Source organism: Danio aesculapii, chromosome 3, assembly GCF_903798145.1.
Source record: "Danio aesculapii chromosome 3, fDanAes4.1, whole genome shotgun sequence".
In the NCBI taxonomy this organism is placed as follows: domain Eukaryota; kingdom Metazoa; phylum Chordata; class Actinopteri; order Cypriniformes; family Danionidae; genus Danio; species Danio aesculapii.
Window position 1 is genome coordinate 45,158,065 of NC_079437.1, and position 21,892 is coordinate 45,179,956.

The window sequence follows — 21,892 nt, forward strand, 5'->3', positions numbered from 1 at the left end:
ATATTGGGTTCAGGTCAGGGGACTGGCTGGGACATTCGACAGCTTGATTTTCTTTCTCTGAAAACATTTGAAAGTTTTCTTGGCTGTGTTCTGGATCATTGTCCTGCTGAAATGTCCACCCTGGTTTCATCTTCATCATCCTGCTAATGTAGATGTTGGACTGAAGCAGCTAATATTAATTTACGCCGACAATGAATAACTACTGAGAGATTTCAACTGCTGTCTGGGCTTTTACTGCCTTTCTACAGCTCACTATCTTCATGTGTTTAATACTTTTTTCTGTGTCATTTTATCACACAACTTAATTTCTAAACTAATTAGATCTGTTTTGTTTGCATACATGGATTTCTTTGGTTGTTACCAACATCCAGTGAATATTTCAAGTCAACAGCACCTTTATAAATATGTTTTCTGAGAAAAATGGTGACGTGTTGAATACTTATTTCCCCCACTGTATATATAGTGTTATTGGTGTGTATATATGCATTAGCGTTCCTAATATTGATTATCTGATAAAATGAAGAATGTAATTTCATTAGATTGACGAAGCGATCTTTAGATATATGATGTAAAAAGTTGCTACATATCTAATATCAACCAGCTAGAATATATGACAATCTCTAATATAGGCCAGTAATCTCCAGACAATTTCTTTTTTTTTTTTTTATCAAACTACAACAGCTAGATGGCCTCTCTAACGAACATATTATTTTGTGAGCTTGTTAGATTCCATAACCATTGGTTGCACTAATTTATTCAGTGATTTGGGGGGGACAAACCACATCCCTAAATGTTAGTGTTTTGTTCCCTCCCCCTCCTGCACCCCCCACCGAGAGAAACTGTGTCATAATGCAGTAGCTCTTTTCTTATTCAAATTGCTACCATTGTCTCTATAAGCAACCAGCTCTGCTATGTGCCACAGAACAACCGAGTCTCTATATGTCATAGAAAATGAGTACACCGGGGCAGGGTGTAGCAAAGAAGCTTCAATCAATATCTATACTGCTTCTAGAGAAATGAGGGAGGGTCTGCTCCCATTTCCATCTAGCAAACACAATTTATATTAATATTCTTCGTACAAGTGGCCATAACCATGGATGCTGTCCTATAAGGGAGACTCCAGGCCCCTTCTATGGCTCTTTGTAGAGCTCAAAGACAGACTACCAAATCTTTAAATCTAAATCCCAAACTTTAAAGTGAATGTTTAAGGATTTTAGCTTGTATGGCCAAACTAATAATAATCATCATGAGAATAAATTCTAACTTAGCCACTGGGTCTGACTAGTTCACTTAGCATGGTTTTTGGATTTTCTTAAGGTTAAGTCTAGATACAGCTGCGGATACACACATCAATATAGCATCATTTTTGTGACTCTGTATAACAATAATTAAAATTTTTACATTACTGTGATGGTTGGGTTTAGGGTTGGGGTAGACGTTAATAAAATACAATTTATTGGGTAATTTAATAAATAAAATAAGTAATACTTGGCACAACTACTGTTTTTACATTACTGTGACGGTTGGGTTTAGGATTGGGGTAGGGGTAGACGTTAAAAAATTCAATTAATGGATAATTTAATAATATGAATAATATTGGTGCAACTACTAATTTTACATTGCTGTGATGGTTGGGTTGTTTTTTTCTGAAAGTATTTCAGTATATTTCCTAAAATTAACATCATGATAGGCAGCTTTAGTATTCTGAATGATCAAAACAGACAATTAGCCTGCCCACATAGAAATCTGATATATGGGCAACACAAATTACATATAAGACAGGCAACATACAAGCTGTTTTTTTTTCCAACCATTGGAAATATATTAGCTTTAATTTTATATGTATGTCTTCATGTATGGCTACATATCAACATACTTATATCAACTATATTTGAACATGTACATATGTGATATTCAAGTTGTTAAAAACATATACAAATTTTAATATTTCGAAATATATGTTGCATATGACAAATTTTAATATGTGAAATCCAAATATGAACTTGTATGTCATCTGTCATTGCCAAATATCAGATTTCTTTATGGGTAATCTTGACAAAGCACTAATGGGGTATATGCACACAGACTTTTAATTTCAGTCAGCCAGCCCCATGGCTTCCGGTTAATTGTCTACCCATGCAAAATCACTGCATTTAGGATCTGATTTCTTAAAAAAAAAAAAAAAATAGCGATCTTTACTGCCTGCCTGAGATACGATATAAAGTGGGTATGAGACCAAACAAGAAGCACTGCATTAAATTATATTTTTTCCGCGCCATGTCTTTAAAATATGGAAATGAATTTTACTCCAGTATATTTTCAATGGAATTTTTGCGCTAGCCTCCTACTAATTACGACGCCTGTGTTCAAATAGTATTTTGTCTCTTTTTAAGCTTTAACTACCAAATTAATGCTAAAGTCTATTTAACTGAATGTATTTTAATTACATTACAACATCGATGCTGTAAAACGAACCTTATGAAATTGAAAACAGTCACATAAAGTTTTCACCGGAAGTTCATTATTGGCTGAAAACACTAGCTGTGTATATAGCCCGTTCACCTCAGGTTTGCTGTCTGCTCATACACTCTAAATACACTATTAAAATTATCAACAAATTATTTAACTGTTCACTGTGTTGTCCTCCTCAACGTTAACAATCATAAAAACAGTCTTCATTATACTTACAACTTACCCCACTCTTCTCATTTTATTTGTTTACCTATGGATTTGTGTGATATACAAAACGCAAACGTTACATTAAGTTTTAAACTTTCACCTCTTTCTCCAAAGGGAAAAATAAAGAGCTTTCTCTAAGCAAGCCCCTACTGAATCCGCACTATTCCGCCAAGCGGAGAGGCGAACAACACCCTTAAGTGAGCGCACGCTTGAGCAGGGGGCGGAGGGATACAAAGCCAGACGATGGACTCCGATCCGAAGTGAAGCAGAGAAACTTTTTCAAAAGTTCCTGGAGGTATTTCGAGACGCACGGCAGCCGAGTCCGAGCTGCAGAAGGAAATACTGAACTGGACTATATCGAAACGCCTAATTTCTATGAAATTCACCGAAAAGAACTGAATGACGCTACTTCATCCTAATGTGATTGCCTGGAGCTTCAATCACCGTTTAATTTCTTAAAGGATGTATTTTTGCTAACATTTTCAAAAAAAGGAGTAGGATCGAGTTTCCATAAAAATATGGGGAATTACAGTCTTTGGATATTTTTGTCAATTTTATATCTGGTGCACAACAGCGAAGGTAAGATGACTGATCCTTTTCTTCCTTTTTGACTAGGTTTATCCGAGCTTGGGACATGTATGGACATACAACCTGTTCTATTAGAAGCAATGAAACATCATCACGTCCTGTCTTCGATTAAATCATTTATTTTACGAACTTCACTCACATTTTGTGAGTTTACACGCAGCGTCAGTTTGTTGTAAGATGTACCATGAATAAATCAGTTCCCATAAACAAACACGTTTCAATAATGACAAGATAAATAAACGTTTACATGTAAAGTAAGCAGTCTTTTATTTGCGATAAACAGTTACGCGTTTACTTAAGCATCGACTACTGTTGTGAGCATCGCCGCAGAACATTACGCACGAATATTCACTTGATGATGGGATTTAAAGTCTTCAAAGCATCCACTATTGCACATGGGGACACTTTCTCTTTGTTGCTGAGGCATGCATTCGCTAATTGTTTGTTGTTGGGATAAATTCTGAGTTTAGTTTTGGATAACATGAGTAGTTTTAGAGGGGGGTTTCATTACTTTGGTCTGCATGTAGCAGTGTATAATTGTGTAATTACAGCTGAACCGTGAGAAAAAGTGTAGATGTCCGCTTCGCTGCACTGCTAGCCCAGAAAAGCGATTCATGTGTAGAGTAATTGAAATTGCCTATCAGTTAAATCACTAGCCTAGATTATCTTTGAATTTTATGTTTTACATTTTTGAGATTGCGTTTTTGTGTTCTCAAACTTTATTAATGGGGATATGAAAGAGTTTAGAATAGTACATGAAGCGGTTTTATTACGTCGATGTCTTTATGAAACAAAAAACAATTCAGAATTAAACTTTGTTTTGGGTGTGAAATTGTGTTAATGAGCAAGAAAATAAATGTTTGAAATTTCTTTTTCATTACTATGCAATTCTGAAACACCTGATTGCTTGACTGAGATGTCCATTGTGCTGATTGAGAGTTCATTCAACCTATTTAACGTACACAAATATAGAAAATACAATATTCTGAAATGAAAAAGAATTAAGAGACGCAACCTGTTGAACATCTAGCCATACAGGATACAATCTGCAGCTCTATAATAGCTAACAGTTACAATTTGAGGGATAAAGTGCTTATTGTTTTGTTGAATTATTGCAATTTCATCGGAAATCATACTGATTTAGCCTCTTCTAATAAGTTATAAAGAGTCCACGTGGCGAATTCTATTGTCATTCAAACAAAGCGCGAGTCTGTGAGAAAATCTGAATGTTATCTCGCGGCACTCTTTAAGAGATAAGACGCAATGTATATTTACAAAAGTGAAGCATAATCAAACCTTAAGCAGTGAGCCAATGTCTTTATACTGTAATAAGCGGGATATGTGTGTGGTATATGATTCAAGTGAAATAAAATACGTGCAATGTCACTTATTTCTAGGTAGTTAAAAATGAAAGGGTATTTGCTTTTGTTGGTGAATGTGATGTGGTCTCTGCCTCATTGTCCCCCTCTCGTTCTACAGGATTGCTCTGCGTGGATACACACAGGCCGTGCGAAAATGGAGGAATGTGCATTGATTCAAGATGCTTGTAAGCACAGATCTGTCATTTTTATTGCAAATACACTTTTATCTATTTACATCAATCTCAAATGTGTTTGCTGAAATCACCTGTTTCTTGGCGCATTTTATTCTCAGTGGTGTGTTCCAGACTGTTGGTACTTATTAACTGGATGACTATTGCTGTTATCCAGTCTTGGTTATCAATTCTACATAGTTTTAATAACCTTTTCACTATGTGCAAAACGGAAATGGAGTGGCAAACCACACAGAAATGTTTTAATGTCATGCAGGAGATCTTATGCATTTTGAAATGTGTTTTAGTTTGAGAATCTGAATTCAGACCATACATGTTTGTGCTAACAATAAATGCTTTGAGCCACACTATAACAGCCCATAAGATTTCACATAAAATGTTTGACTGGGCATCTGATGGTAAATTTATGTGCTCAAATCATGTGGTATTCAGAATACATAGCGTTCCTTCACACAAGCTTTGTCTTTGTTTATGCTAATACAAAGTGATTGTTATCACATGAAAGCCTGGGGCTGTTGTTTTATGTTTCCCGCCTGATTTGGAAAATTGTGTCTGTGCACTCTAGCTTTCATTCATGGTGATTAGTGTTTTTTTTTTGTTGTTTTTTTTCCAAGAGGCATTGATACGTGGGAACCACTCTCTGTGGTTATACGTGATGGCCAAATCAGTAGCATTATAAAACTAAAAGCAGTCATTTTATTTTTCAATAGCTGTTTAAAGCAGTTATTATTAATACTATTATTATTTATTTATTCAATTATTTATTAGGATTTTTTAAAAATTAAATTACTAATACTTAATTTTATGCAACAATACTACTTCACTTAAACATATTTCAAAACCTATAAAACTGCCCCAGAGCACTGTTAGTGTTCCCTCTAAGAAAACCCTTTTCTAATTTATATAATTTGTATTAATTTAGTTATTTACACATCTTTAAGTTGCTCTTTGTGCCCTATACACTGTAAAACCCAAAAAGTTAAGGTAACTCAAACCATTTGAGGAAACCGATTGCAACAAATCATTTAAGTTTAAAAACTAGTCCTAATGAGTACTGTGAACCTAATCTATTTGAATAAAAGAAGCAATGAGCACAGTAAAACCCAATAAATGAAAATAACTCAAACCAACTGAGTACTGTAAAACCCAATAAGTTAAGGCAACTCAAACCGTTTGAGAAAACCGATTGCTACAAACCATTTGAGTTATAAAAAAACTAATCTATATGTGTACTGTGAACTTACTCCATTTAAGTTGAAGTAATGATGTATTTAATTAACTCATTACCATCAACACTGAGTTCAAATGTCATTTCAAATGAGTAGAATTAACTTTCAGTAAATTTTAGGTTAACTACACTAATTTCATTGGATAAAGTTGACTGTTGAGTTTTACAGTGTAGCAATAATCTACCTAATTAAATTGCCTTACCATTAACCAAAGAATGTCATACCCAAGCCAAGCCATTTTTACCTGCCCACTGACCAGGTATCCTGGATAAAGCCCTGTTGAACTTTAACCTGAAATTGTAATGCAAACTCACACCAAAGGAAATGGGGGTTTGTTATGGGGTATAAACAGGGAATTAAGTCCTAACTGATAGATGATTGTTAAAGCAAACTGAAGCCCTTTTGTGGTAGGCCATAGATAAAAGACATTAACTTGATTCCTATAAGTTGGTGTGTAAATATAATTCCTCATAAAACTAAGGATTTAGACATCAAGGTGGTACCGCAATTCCCTGTGTGTCAGTATCACATTATTTAATCATTACCCACCACACCTCAAACCAGATTATAAACCCAATGTGGTAGTAAATGTGTAACGGTAGTAAAAAGAGCTTTGGTCTTCCTGTTTGGCTCATTCCAGAGGGTTTGATATTTTTGGAGACAGAATGTTAGTTTTAAGATTTTAACGTTGTTAAATGGGTGTAGAAACAGCTCAGATCTGTTGTGTAAGTAAAAAAATTTTTTTTTAAAGAGGAAAGTAAATGTCATGCCACATAACAATGTAATATAACCACGTGGAATGGCCAGTCACAAGAGAGTGGTCTGACCAGTCTTTGAGCTATGGGGACAGTAGACCCACTCCAGCCCCCTCCCTAGAGATTCTGATGAAACCAGAGATCCAATACTACAGAAAGGAACCTTTATTCCTCCAGATACCAACCTGTAATCCAGCACCACTAGAGAGACCAGAGAGAGTAGAAGGAGGAGGACTAGAGAAGAAAGGGCATATAAGAGTGGATAATGGCACCTTTAGCAAACAAAGGTTGGACTAGACGTAGTAAGGAGTACTAGTTTGACATCACGATTTCGCAAGAACAGTTCTGAGATTTATAGGCAATCTGGTCTCTGAGAAAAAGATTTGCAAAAAGTCTTCACCTGTTCATCCCAATTACATGTTTTCCTTACTTACCATTAGAGCTAGTGTGTCTGGAGGAAGTTAACTGTCCTATTTATTGTAGTATCATTGTAAGAAAGATCTCTAGTGACTGTAATATCATGCCAATATGCCCCTTAGGACTGTAACTGTTACCAGCTCAGTTATTGGCCTGTTATGTTGACAGTTGTTTAACTTGGTCTGGTTGCGGTATATCCTCAGCCCCAGTTCTTGTTTGGCTCATATGTCATGTCTTGGTCTCCTGCGCTGAGAGCTTCAGTGGCTGGTGCAGTCCATGACAGATTACAGAAGTAATCCCTCTCTAACTCTCTCTACTGAGTGCTTCTTCACAATGGGCCACAATCCAATCCTTCTTGGGCAACTTTCATGAGCTGGCACAGCTTTAATGTGGAATATTCAAACAACCTGTTTGGTTCCTTTACTGTGGCACAGGTGTGTTAAACCTATCTGACAATCCCTGTGATGGGTTAATTATGTCAAACTTACACTGCAATAGTGACACCAAGGGATGAAGTTGGGATACCAAAGGATATACAGTCAATACTGCTCTGCGTATCAGCCTATTAAATTTTGGTTTGTTGCTATATGAATTCCTCTTCAATAGTAAAAGCAAGCCATGGAGGAGCAGTGCACTTGTTGTGAAGAGTCCAGGAACGTCACTCTAGGTGAAGAGTCATGAAACTCTGTTAAAGTGTCATCATGCCTCTGATGTCATCCCCCCAGCACGAAGAGCATGCAAGCAAGTGCAGCCACGGTGTGGGATTAAGTCTCGTCTGAGGCAAAGAGATAATTAGGCAGATTGTGAGAGTGTCATTCAGAGAGGGTCCAGCTGGAAGAATAAGGCGGGGGTAGGGATATGTGTTGGAGAGAAGGGGTGTGGAGGGACAGCTGGTGGATGTTGTGATGGTAATCCAGTGAAGTCAGACTCTTACAAAGGGGGAGCGGAGGGCCAGGTGCTGCCATTGAGCGGCCTGCCGCCCCATGCCGAGACAGACAGGCCTATGGAGGAGAGGAGCCGGCGGCCCACGGGCCTCCTAACACATGCTCTCACACACGCAGCGAAGTGATATGGCATTTCTCCATTGTCTCTACAAGCCCAGGACACTGTCACTTTTATAGTGTAAGCATTGGAAATGATCATGCTTAGCAGATATGAAAACAAATAGAAACATTTATGTTTACACTTTCCCAATTATTTGTTCAGAAAGGAAGAGGATACAGTGGTGCTGTGTTCATTATTGATGGTGTCACTTTGCCCTACTAGCAAAGTGTGTCTATAAATTGTGAGTGTCTAGTGACCCATGGAAGTTCTCGGCCTCTTAAGAAATGATGTATGAGGACATGAAGCGGTCTCTGCTTTCACAGGCCTTATTGTCAACTAAAAACTGTAGTGTATTTACATGCAATAATTAAGATTGACAAACGAAAGAAAATATTTTAGCAGTTGAGCAAAGCCTCTGTTGATTTACTTAATGAATCATGTATAGTTATGGTTGTGCTTAAATTGTAAGGGATGGAACACTGTTTAGCACTGTTTTCCTTTAATATATTATGGTTTAGTGCGAAATTCCTTTGTAATATTCCTTCTCTGCCACCACTGAACGGTCTGCTGTCTCTACCTCTTGTCTATTCAGGACTCTGGATATTCAAGGAATGTTTAGAGAAACTTATGTCTAAGGTGATGTTTACTGGGTGATTGAGACATCCACCTGTAGGTATGCAGATTGTGTAGAGAACCCTACTGCATTTAATGGGACTGGAGAGCTGTTGGGGTGTAATTGAATTTCACAGTATGGTGAATGGAGTGACGGAGGGCTGTATAGTGTGATGCTGCAGGCAGGGAGTCCAAGTTCCCAGGCCCTGTCACAGGAAGTGCTGACTCCTGACCCCTCTACTCTCCTCACATTCTGTCTATCAAGACAGCTGAGGAAATCTTATGCTTTTGCCCTCTCTCATCTTCTGTCTCCTTTTGTAACCCATCAACTATCCCATCATCATAAATAAAATACATTTAGTGTCTGTGAGATTCACTTACTGGGGTCCACGGAGATAATACGCACCATTAATAAGTTCTTAATTTAAACATTTGCTAATCACTTTGATTGAATTAAGTTTAATATGATCACATAGTCATATACTGTACTGCAAGTCTCCAGATTTAATAATCTAAGGAGGAATGTTATGGTTTCTTTTGCTATTTACTGCTAAGCGGCAAGATAAGAGCTAGGACCAGAGTAGTTTATTGGTGACAGAGCTACAGATAAGAGGCTTTCTTTGGCCTCTACCTGAGTGCTCTCTTTCAACTCTTATCACAGACTCTGGTACTGTTTTCTGAATCACAGCCACATTAAAACTTTCCAAAGGGTTTCTAAATTTGATGTAGAGACAATCTGGGAGGTTCATTTTGTTTGCAAGTTTTGTGATTTATGAGATAGTATGGTCAAAACTACTGACTTCTGTACCAATTGGTACTAAAATATAAAACATGTGATGGTACAAGCATGTCCTGTTTGCATTTTGAGTGCTGTTGAGTGGACTTTTGTGCCATTATGTTTATTTGCTTAACAGATAGACCTATACTTGGCTACAATGATCATTGCTTCATTCTTCACCAAGTGCAAACATGGATGTGTGAATGAATGATCATTGGAGACAATCACAGTTATATCTGTTGAACACTTCCACACAACTTTTAAAATTTACATTTCATACTAGTACTGAAGTCAATACTTTCAAAAAAATATATATATTAGACTAGTTGGCAGAATTTTAAAAAATGATCTTCGTGCCAGAAAATGAGTCCAATTTTAAATTCCCAGTGACATTTCACAATCCACAAACAGGTTATGCCTAGAAGTTATTTTTGAATAATGTGACATTTTAGTTTACAGCAGTGAAAAACAAAGAGTTTTCAATCTTTTTTTTTTTTTTTTAAAGCTGGGGTTCTTGCAGTGCAGTTATTATTGGCTTTTTCGTTTTCATTTCTCTACACAAATATACTTAAAATGTATCTAATTGTTAATCCTATTTGGCCCTTTAGGGGTTTAACTTTTAGAACTTAGAGGGAAATGTTAATGTTTTAGTCTTCTAGTCAATCTAATGTGGTTGATGCAACACAGTGGGACAGTGGGTTAGCTAAAGAAGATAAACTCTACATAACTACCGTTTTACAAATTTCCATAGGTCCTTATTTGTTTACATTAGGCAAAATTCATACTATCCACATAAAAACTATATTTTCAAAACAGATTAAATATGCCTAAGACTGAAATTATTACCAAAGATTATAGACAGTTTATCTTCAAGTCAGGAAGATTCAGTTCCTGTGAAAGTTTTATCCTCACAAACCCCCACTCTTTCAGCTCTCATCTCAGCCATGGGTTACTGTTGCCAGGCTACAGCAGAAGCCTGTTGGTTCGTTTGAGCGCAAGCCTGAAAGCCTGGTTGTTTGGGCCACTGCTCCCCCGTTCTCAAACAATAGGGTTCTGACTACTTTAGCTCTTTTATTTGGCCCACAAAATGCTCCCCTACCCCCACTTTGGTTCCTCTTTGAGAATATGGGGACCTAGGAGGGGGTAGTTGGGGGAGGGGTACAGGCTCTAGTTGGCAGTGAGGTGTCAGTATGTGCTCTTCACAATGGAATGGAGCGGCTGAATGCCAGACCCTTCCACAGACAATTTTTTTCTTAGGGGACTTTTGGAATTTTGATACCCTGGAAGTAGCTTCAAACTTAAGATGTTCATTGTTTTCAAAGCAAACAAACAGTGTTTAGTTTCAGTGACCTATCCTCAGCTGACTCTAGCTTCCTACTAAGGACAAAGTTATGAAATGCATAGTTATTGTCTTTTACCTGAGTGTGGGAAGGAGGGCTTCAAGTAACAGGGAGATTGGAATCCTGTTGGGAACTCTAATGTTTGGTGCTTCCTGGACCATGACTGACCAGATGAAGCTCTTTCAGGGAGATGCTGTGTGTTTTTGCTTCTCGTTCACAGGTGACCTTAGACTGCTAGATGATTGTATGGTATTGTGCTAAAGAAAATAGTGTCAGGTGACACTGCCATAATGACGCTGAGATCAGGAAACACGGTGTTGTGTTTCAAAAACGAGCAGAGATGTCGAGCTTTACAAACATAAATCATTCTAACAGCACCCAAAAAACCCCTGTGTACATGTTTCACAAGGTCTAAGACTCTCAGGTCTCATGAAATTCTTATGTGGTTTGTGGATGCACCTATACAGTTTTTATTTTTTAAAATGAAACACTATCTATTGTTTTTTATACATCTGATGTCTTTTCCTGTTTCTCAGCTTCCTAGGGGAGGAATATGCTTGTGAGTCATGCTGCGTGATTGAGTGTGCATGTAAGGTATTTGTGGTGGAGTTTGACTGCATCAGTGCCGAGTTGTTTGTCTTTCTCCCAGCTAGGAGTCATTGCTTAATTGTCAACCTGTCCAGTTGCATCATTAACCTACTTCTAACATCTTCAGGGAAAAAAGTGCTGTGAATTTGCTACTATACATGTGCATGTGATCTAACAGCCTGAAGTGTGTGTGTGTTTGTGTGTGTATGCACATCTGTTTGGAGGTTCACAGACAGAATAGTGCCATTGTTTTGGGTATAATTCTTTAAAGAAGCAGAGCAAAGGCAGACAGCCAGAGATATGCTGACAGATGTGAACAGTTGTTTGGTGCTATTTGCAGCTGGCATGAGCCATCAGTAGTGTTGTGACATTGGAGGATTATTGTCTCAGCCTTCTTCCTATCTCACCCATGTATATTCTGACATTTAGGGCCAAGGGTCAAGTCTTGGTACATTTGTATGTGTAAATGGTGAGTAACATCCCACAATTGGCTTAGAAATTTCCATTCATATGACATTCAGAATTGCCCAAAGTCTTCTTTGTAGTACATCCTTGCTCACAGTAAAGTTCTTACCACGATGAAGGCCTTGTACAGCAAGTTCACTCTGAAAGCTCTGATAGGAAAGTTCTTGGCTGTATGTTTTTGGACGACTGATAGGCACAGCCAAGACCCAGACAAAAGAATGTGTGTTTTGGCTACAGAACACTGTGCGAGGACAAATATCTTAACCCCCCCTGCTGCTACTTGACCAATTTCTACACATTCACACACACTTTATCCAAGGTTTTCATGATGCAATAAGTAAGAAGCTTCAGCATGGATACACACAGACAGAGAGAGAGAGAGAGAGATTGAGAGAGAAAGAGGTGGAATGCATTCCAAAACTCACACACATCCACGTTATCATGTTTTGCAGGCCAGAGGCTCCCTTTCTTTGTGTGTGGAAATAGTTCTTGTCAACACATCCACAATTCCTCATAGTAGAGTAAGTTTAAAATCCCACAAGCATTTCAGCAGTGATTCAGCACACCATTGAGGTCCATCAAAAAATGTTTAACTGTTCGTGAACAAAAGGTTTGTTTTCGTTACATAGTTCTGGTTACCCCAGAATCTGAGCAGTTTAGCACACATTTCTTACTGTTCATGTACACATTCACTCTCTCTGACATTTACATCACGTTTCCTAAAGTCAAAGGCAGGCAAACAACAAATTGTAAAGTAACCTACGTCTTGGCATTCACTGGTGTTCAAAGGCCCATTGCCGAGAATGTGCACTTTTATAAGGGGTTTGAGGGGTTTAGACTGCATGCTAGTTGAACCTTGATGCGGGTCTCCTCCCTGTCTCCTCAAAACTCTTTCAATACCGCAACTCCCAGTTAATTTTTTTTTCAGTGACCCTAAAGATTCCAGACATAGTTAATTTGCCTCTAAATAAACCCAGCCAAGCCATGACAAATAGCCAAGGGGATGAAGGGTAGGGGGTGATTGGTGGGGTGTCAGGCTTGCTCGGTCGTCTGTGAGGTTGCCACAGCAACAGGGATCTGGGATTCAGAAAGAGTGCGAATGTTTTCAGAGCAGGAGACCAGGGATTACAGGAAATATGACATGACATGACTCTCCGTACCGGACTCTTCCCCCATCCCACTCACCGAAAGACATTCTCTCCATAACAGACGCCCCCGAAGCCCCTCCCCAACACACACACACACACACACACACACACTACACTGGCTGACATTATCATCACAATCAGACTGCTGACCTCTGACATTTGACCTCTCAGCATGTGAAAAGTTCATAAGGAAAAACTGTGTGCAGCAATGGGGGCTTTTGGAGATGAAGGAGCAGCCCTTAGTATTCATTAGGAATTATTTCTTACTTATTGCTGATCTGTTTCTTCCTTGAGCAAAACTATCTAGAAACTTACAGCCTAATGCCAATTTTTACGTATTTATCCATGTTGAGACATAAGATGTCACCCCCTAAATTTGGTCCGGTTGGGCTCTTTCAGTTCAAATTAAGGCTTGAAAAAACAACCATGACCTGACAAATACTTGTCTTGTTAACTGTATTGTTATGATGTATTCCAGGCATAACCAATGAACAAAGTGAGGATTTCTTGTTCTACAGCCATTGAATTTTATCCTTTTAGTATAAAACATTGATCTCTTCAATCATAAGACTTGTAACAGCATAAGGCTGTAAGCATAAGGTTGGCTCCCTTATAACTGTTTTTTGGTTGAAGTTTACTTTCCAAAATGAAATTACTGCGAATAAAAATTTCTGCAGGCACGTCTAACTAACATCAGAATTCTATAATTATCTCTTGTCTTTGTGGGTACAAGTGCAGATATCATGGCAGTACCTGAAGTTTGGTGGTTGGAATGTACTGTATTGACCATGAAATGTAAAGGGTTTTGCCTATGATACAGGAAACTGTCCAAAACTGCCCCCCACCATAGGCCAACTCTTCTTTGAAGCCACCCTCTGAGGTCAGAGAGAAACTGCTTCAAATAAGTGTGGGGGAGGAGATGCCAGCCACAAAAGAGGCAAAATAACAAAGGGACAGATAGCTCAGTGTAAAAAGTGGTCATCCTGTAACAGAAAGAGGAGGAAAAGCCATTGTTGTCTCTGCCCATGGGTTGTTTTACAGTCAAAAGAGAGAGAGGGCCTGAGGGGGACACAGAGAGAACAAACTATCCTAGTGCTTGTCATCAGCTTCAAACGGTTTTTGATGTGGCAGTTCATCCTGTGGCAGGGCTCCCTGTGTGGGTGTAAGGTTACCCAACTAACACTGGATTCTCAAGCCTAGCTTCCTAAAGGCACCAGAGCCCATGAGAGAGAACCTTTTTTAAAGAAAAAAGTTGTTTATTTTATCTTACCTGTTCAGTTTCAGGTCCCACTCAATTTTCCATCAAGATAACCTTACTGTACTGAAAAGCATATAATAAGAGCAGTATTCAGCTGCCACAAAGTGGCTTGACCAGCATATTATACCTATGGTTTGTTGTCTTGTCTTTTGAGTGGTCTCCATTGTGAAGGTAAGACTGTATACAGTTTGCAAGGTCTCATGGGTGAATACCGGTAGTTGTGTTAATCGCAACCATGTTTTACTACTGAATGCAGTGAAGAAATAGAAAAAAATCAGTAATGATCCTACAATGCAATGTGATATAAAGAAAAGCATGATTTCCAGAGCATGAAAAATGTGTGCTTTGCTGTTAAAGTCAAGACAGGCATATACAACAGCTGGTAAATGATGTGAAATATTTTTTTTTCTGTCTGTGTTTGTATTTACCTATTTGTTCATTTTCTATCTCATTTCATAATAATCATAGAATGTTTGTTAGGTGTTCTGTGCATGGATTGAGTGAGAAACCTGACCTAAGTTGTTGATAAAAGTTGATGTCTCTCTAAAATACTTGACACTCATGTTGTAAATTTGTGCATTTTGATAGATGTCGGCCTGGTTATATTGGTTCACTCTGTCAGCATCTGGATCCCTGTCACCGTTCGCCTTGTCTAAATGGAGCAGCTTGCAAAAGCCAAGTGGCTAATACAATCCCACAGTATACCTGTGTATGTCAGCGAGGCTTTAGAGGTAAGCTTAGTAAAGCCTTCATGCCTTTATGGTACATTTTGAGGAAATTATAGCAGGTTTGTGAATGATGTTTCCTCTCTTTACAGGTCAGGATTGTTCCCTGATTGATGCTTGTGCCACAAGTCCTTGTGCCAATGGTGCTCGTTGTACCAATTGGAATAATCACTACAACTGCTCATGCCCACCTGGGTATCAGGGAAAGAACTGTCGCAATGATATTGATGAGTGCCGCAAACCTGGAAAGTGTCTTAATGGTGGCATCTGCATGAACACACATGGCTCATTTCGCTGTGAGTGCCTTACAGGATACAGCGGGCGCACATGCGAGGTGCCCACCCAGCCCTGTGCCCCATCACAATGTCTCAACGGGGGCACCTGCCATCAGACCGGTGACCACACCTACGAATGTGCTTGTTTGCCAGGTATGAACATAAACATTAACATTTTCATACATATTTCATCGATTGAATTTGGGATTTCCCTTTCCAGGCAGTGATATCTCATGCTTGCTATTAATAGCTCAGCTGAGTGAGAGAAGAATACACAAGAAATTGAGTAGGCTGCTGGGCAGGAATTTACTTTATAGCCTTTTTGCTCCCCTCTGGGGAGCAAGCAGGAAATGTCTTTCGCCAGAGAGGAAGTCATTGAAACCGTGAGAGATTATAAAACAAGCAAACATGGCAGGGAGTATGGCCCTCTGGAGCAAAGCTCTGTCAGGTCCCGGCTTTGCCGCTGTGGGAACCACCGTGAGAATATGTAAACACTCAACACCCACTGAACCTTTTTTACTGCTCACTTTACTCTCATCATCAATTTGTCATTGGTTATGGAGCAGGATTAACTACTGAAAGTTATGTGTTTTATCACTTTTACCCCATTTCCTCTGTCATGTCATTTCTCCACCCAGGCTTTAGGGGACACAATTGTGAGGAAAATGTTGATGACTGCCCTGGACACAAGTGCATGAATAATGGGATCTGCGTAGATGGTGTCAACACGTATAATTGCCAGTGTCCTCCTGAGTGGACAGGTAAATGTAAAAATTGTACTCATTAAATTTAATGTTTACATGTTAACTTCTATAATAACTTAACATCTCTTTTTCTTTCCTTAGGCCAGTACTGTGCTGAGGATGTCAACGAGTGTCTCATGCAGCCAAATGCTTGTCACAATGGTGGTACATGCTTCAACACTATTGGAGGGCACACCTGTGTATGCGTTAATGGCTGGACTGGGGATGACTGCAGTGAAAACATTGATGACTGTGCCACAGCTGTCTGCTTCAATGGGGCCACATGTCATGACCGTGTGGCCTCTTTTTTCTGCGAGTGCCCTGTGGGCAAAACTGGTACAACTATCTTACTTATCCCAATTTAGTTTTAGATATTGTTTGTTGTTTTAAAATTCGCTTAGTGATATTTGTCTTTACAGGTTTACTCTGTCATCTGGATGATGCTTGTGTCAGTAACCCCTGTAATGAGGGTGCGGTATGTGACACTAACCCACTGAATGGCCGGGCAATCTGCACCTGCCCTGCTGGCTTTGTTGGTGGTGCCTGCAACCAAGACATGGATGAATGTTCCATTGGTAAATATAGCACAATGTCTACCCTTCTCATTGATTATTTCTGTCTTTCTCTACTCTTTGTCTCTCTTGGTAGACTTTCTAACTTTATAGTCTCTTTGTCATGCCAGGTGCCAACCCCTGTGAGCATTTTGGAAAGTGTGTAAACACTGAAGGCTCATTCCAGTGCCAGTGTGGACGGGGCTACACTGGCCCTCGCTGTGAGATTGATATCAACGAGTGTCTGTCCATGCCCTGCCAGAACGATGCCACCTGCCTGGACCGCATTGGCGAGTTCACATGCATCTGTATGCCTGGTACGTCAGTGCAACTGACCTTTTAGTTAAATTTGTCTATAATCACTGTGGACTTGCAGACTTTGACCAAACAGATCTCCTTTGCAAAAGTTCTGAAGAGTAAGATTTGTTATGCAACTTACCACATAGTGGTCATTTGAGGAAGGGTAATTCAGTTGGAACAGACCAGTGACCAGCCACAGACCAGTGTTGTCTATGTGTCTTCAGCACACATGTTTGGTGAAAACTTGTACCCTGCACTACATGCATCTTTAGATTTTTGGGGAAACCATACAAATCGGCGATGGGAGCGGGGTGTATTGGGCAATCTGGAAGAGAGGGGGAGGAGTGTGCAGTGAATTATAATGAGATCTTGAGTGGTGGGAATGAAGTGGAACAATGGGGCCCCTCTGTGCTCCATTCCTCGCCCTTCGAACATAGAGAGAGAGCAAACTTTTTCCCAGCACTCTCATCCCCTCCCCCACTTCTGCTTGTACCCCTTTCATTTCCACAGACACCTCTTCTTCCCTACCCTCCTCATCATCACCAGCTTGGCCCTGGCTCACGTGGAGGGGCCAATTCTTTCTGATTCTATGCCGCCGTCAGTGCCCTGGCCCCGGCCCACACTCTGTTTCACCTGAATGGGGCAACACAAGAGCAGCACTCTGCTGATTATAGAACATGTGTGATCTCAATGGAAAGATGACCACAGGGCATCCTGCGGACAGTAGGGTGTGGTGCTTCTAGTCAAAGCAGGGGCCCCAGTTTGCAAAGACAGAGCGATTCTCCATTTCCTCTGAGACATGAACTTGCTGTAGGGTGCAGTGCGCAGAACATGAGGGGGTATCTGTGGGCCCCTGTGTTGTGAGAAACTGCAGTCTGAGATTTGCATTCAGTGCATTGAGAGTTAGAACCCCGTATCATTTTGGCTGTTTATTTTCCAGGCTATCAGGGGAAGTACTGTGAGGTGGACATTGATGAATGCGAGAGCAACCCTTGTGTAAATGATGGCATCTGTCGAGATATGGTCAACGGCTTCACCTGCACCTGTCAGCCAGGTATGAAACATGTAACATGTATATAGCAAAACTCATTTGTGTTGTCACCTAAGAGACAATCTTGATACATTGTAATATCAGGCTAAATCCATTATGTCTCCCTAGCTTGATAGAGTTTTGTGTAATTACTCATTAGAGTGAGGTCTCAAGCACTATGCAACTGCGTGCCTGAACAAAGATACCATTGTGGCCTCTCTACACAAGCACCCCTCCTCTTCCCAACTTGTCCATAGAGAAGGGACAGCAGTCTCACCCGTCTCACTCTGCATAGAGGTGTGGGGGGGAACAGCAGCCCTGCTAATGAGATTCTTTTCCATGTCCGCAATTTACATCTGGGGCAGACAACCCCACACCCCCCATTTAGCTATTGAGCCGGTAGCGTTTGTGCATGGAAAGGGGGAGGGCCATTGGCCTTGAAGAAAACAATTCTAGCATCTCCCCCTTCTAACCTTCTGCCCTAGGCATCAACATAGATCCCATCAAAACACTGTTAATCAACACAACACCGTCTAAAGATGCAGAAATGAACATTTTTGTGGAACACAAGACTTTTTTTGTACTTACTAGAAGGTTTTCACAAACAGGGTTTAAGGCTTACTGCCAGCTCAGTGCCTACACAAGTGCACATTTTTCAGATAATGTAAATTAATTTATGGTATAAATGTATGAAAACCTAATTAACATCCAAAAATGGTCAGTTAATATAAAAAAGTCATATTTTTTACATTTTTATGCTAGAATTGACTCTAGAAAGTAATTACTTAAAAATACTTTTTATCTAAGCCAATTTAACATATGTTAATTATGAATGTATATGGGGAATGATGGACATCCATCAGGTCATAATCTCAAATTGAGATTAATCAAAAATGTAGGTTCTATTTTAGATCTGAAGAATGCAGACATCTTCTCCTAGGCCAAGCGCTACTGCCCCTAAAGCTGAACCTAATGACCCAACCAGTGTGAGGAGCTCACCTTCACTACCCTAGACTGACCCCTAACCTCTATGTTTGCCTGTCCCAGGATTTACTGGCACCATGTGTCAAATCGACATTGATGAGTGCGCCAGCACTCCTTGCCAGAATGGAGCCAAGTGCATTGACCGACCTAATGGATACGAATGCCGCTGCGCTGAAGGTAAGTTTTTAAATCAATGTATACATCCAGTTGTGCGTTTAAGGATCTATCCAAGATTCGAAAGCATCAAAAATGACTTGCATGATCTTGGAATCAGACTCTTAACATTTGTATTATTGTATACTGGGGCAGACTGTCGAGAAATCCCAGATCCCCCTCTTCTGCTGCCAATGTCACAGGGTCACCAATGCTGGCAGCTGCTGACGAGGGGGGTTATGCTCGGTCATCTACCCGACATCTGTTCATCTGTTATCCACAATGCATACCCACACAGCACCGTATGGCACAACTGAAACTCCCAGCATTTACTTTCACACAGTTTTACCTGTATGAATAGCTGGTCTCTGTCTTTTATTTTAATTAGACCCAACTTGTATGGTACAGTTTTGGGGTAAAATGCAGTACATACTGCATGTGCTGCTAGACTTTTAGAAAGCACAGACATGGAGTTTGTGTATTGTCTTTAGCAGCCTGCTGTTTGGTATTCTCTGTGCTCCAGTTCTCCTCTGCTGAGCTGTCCCGTTAGCTAGGACGCAGGGTATTGTCCTGCTGCTTGATGGAACAAAAGCAGGTCTGTGAGGCCTGTGAAGGGCTCACTCTCTTTCTCTCTCACCGCTGCAGCCCAGCCCTGCGCTGCTACTCACAAGGCTAGTGCTCTGACAGCCTGTCGGCATGGAAACAACAGAAACAGTGCCTCCAAACTGTAGAACCTTTCAGAAAAGATAGAAAGAAGGAAACGGAGGTAGCAGACAGAAAGAGAGAAAAAACGAGAGAGACTGTGCATTTTTAGACCAAAAAAAAGCTGGGGAAGGGGGGGTCAGTTAAAGGAGTGCTGGATAAGAAGGACAAAAACACAAATAGAGGGCACTGAATCACTCATGCACAGTTTGTGAGCAACAGTGACTGTGAGCAGATGGTAGGAATATGTAAATACTATGAACAAGAATAATGCAGTTTCATATGGGCCACAGCAGAAAAATCTTTACAATCAGTGAAGAACCACAAATGCAGAAACTTGCTGCAGAGACTTTTTGTCAATCTCTCCTCACACAACCAAACTCATCTCTTGGGCTAACTTAGAATCACCATTCTCTGCTTATTTACTTTAATACATCTTTTCTTTGTCCTCAGGTTTTGAAGGAAGACTGTGTGAGAGCAACATTGATAATTGCAAGCCTGACCCATGCCACCATGGTACTTGCGTAGATGGCATTGCCAGTTATACTTGTAACTGTGAGCCAGGCTACACTGGCTATCGCTGCGAAAATCAGCTCAATGAGTGCCATAGCAACCCCTGCCAGAATGGTGGCAAATGTGTTGACCTCGTCAACAAATACATCTGCCAGTGCCAACATGGCACTTCAGGTAAGGTATTATGCATTACAGATTAATCTGCATTGGCTATATTGTTTTTACTCCATTTCTTAATAACACTGTTTGATTCCCACAAAGGTACCAACTGTGAAATCAACTTTGACGACTGTGCCAGCAACCCTTGTGACTACGGAATTTGCAAAGATGGTATAAATCGCTATGAATGTGTCTGCAAACCTGGCTTTACAGGTGAGATGGGTGGAACACCCACCCTAATTATTTTAAACAATCACAAGAGTTGGCAAATTCACAAATGCATAAGAGAAATCACATTTTGACCATCCCTCCCTTTCAGGACCTCAATGTAAGGATGAGATAGATGAGTGCCAGTCGAATCCCTGTCGCAATGGAGGGACCTGTGTAGACGATGAGAATGGCTTCCACTGTCAGTGCCCTGAAGGGTTCCATGATCCCTACTGCTATTCACAAGTGGATGAGTGTGCCAGCAATCCATGTTTACATGGGACCTGCAGGGATGACCCTAATGGGTACAGTTCCATAAGAAATTTTAAAAAGCAGTAGAAAGAAAAAAAAGAACTTGTTTTCACTGTTACTCTTGTTTATATTGCTCCTACAGCTATCGGTGTGACTGTGAGCCTGGATGGGTGGGTAAGAACTGTGACCTAGACCGAAACGACTGTTTGCCCAGCCCCTGCCAGAATGCAGGTACCTGCTTTGACCAGCTCAATGGGTTCACCTGCAAGTGTCGGCAAGGTTTTAGAGGTGAGATATACATTACAATAGTAATATGCTCATTGTGCATATTACAATATTAAACAACAAAAGATATTTAATTAAACACTATTCAACTGAGAATAACAGACAGTCTTGTGTTTTTGTTCAACCTGAAAAGGGTATAATGTTTCCCTAATGATGATTTTGAAATTACCTATTTTGTATATTCTTAGGAATTTCACATTTCTGACAAAAAGCTACATTCTTATAACTGTTTTGCTCCCATTCCAAGGTAACTTATGTCAGGTGAACATCAACGAGTGTGCCTCCAGCCCATGTCTAAATCAGGGCACCTGTATGGATGGAGTTGCCAGTTTCACCTGTCTTTGTGAACCACCTTATAGTGGACCCACCTGTGCAGAACTGCTCACACCTTGCTCTCCCAACCCCTGTGCCAACCATGCTTCCTGCGTGCACACACCTGACTACCTAGGCTACCAGTGTAACTGCCAACCTGGCTGGCAGGGTAAGTTATTATATTCATATATTGGTTCTTGTTCATAAGAATTGGGTTGGCTTTAGTATGTTTAACTCCAAGTCCCCTT

At 40.1% G+C, this 21,892-nt stretch overlaps 1 protein-coding gene across 1 annotated transcript in view; it reads left to right on the forward strand.

Moving 5' to 3' along the window:
* The first annotated feature begins 2,946 nt into the window (after positions 1–2,946).
* notch3 (notch receptor 3) overlaps positions 2,947–21,892 on the forward strand; it is a 28,650-nt gene continuing 9,704 nt past the window's right edge. Inside the window, exons 1-15 of the mRNA XM_056454094.1 lie at positions 2,947–3,258; positions 4,747–4,813; positions 15,042–15,184; positions 15,271–15,606; positions 16,092–16,214; positions 16,299–16,532; positions 16,616–16,771; positions 16,879–17,064; positions 17,988–18,101; positions 19,125–19,238; positions 20,370–20,603; positions 20,691–20,801; positions 20,908–21,100; positions 21,190–21,335; positions 21,580–21,813. Of these exons, the coding sequence (XP_056310069.1) occupies positions 3,198–3,258; positions 4,747–4,813; positions 15,042–15,184; positions 15,271–15,606; positions 16,092–16,214; positions 16,299–16,532; positions 16,616–16,771; positions 16,879–17,064; positions 17,988–18,101; positions 19,125–19,238; positions 20,370–20,603; positions 20,691–20,801; positions 20,908–21,100; positions 21,190–21,335; positions 21,580–21,813 (2,452 nt within the window). The 5' untranslated portion in view covers positions 2,947–3,197. The remainder of the gene's footprint in view (positions 3,259–4,746; positions 4,814–15,041; positions 15,185–15,270; positions 15,607–16,091; positions 16,215–16,298; positions 16,533–16,615; positions 16,772–16,878; positions 17,065–17,987; positions 18,102–19,124; positions 19,239–20,369; positions 20,604–20,690; positions 20,802–20,907; positions 21,101–21,189; positions 21,336–21,579; positions 21,814–21,892) is intronic.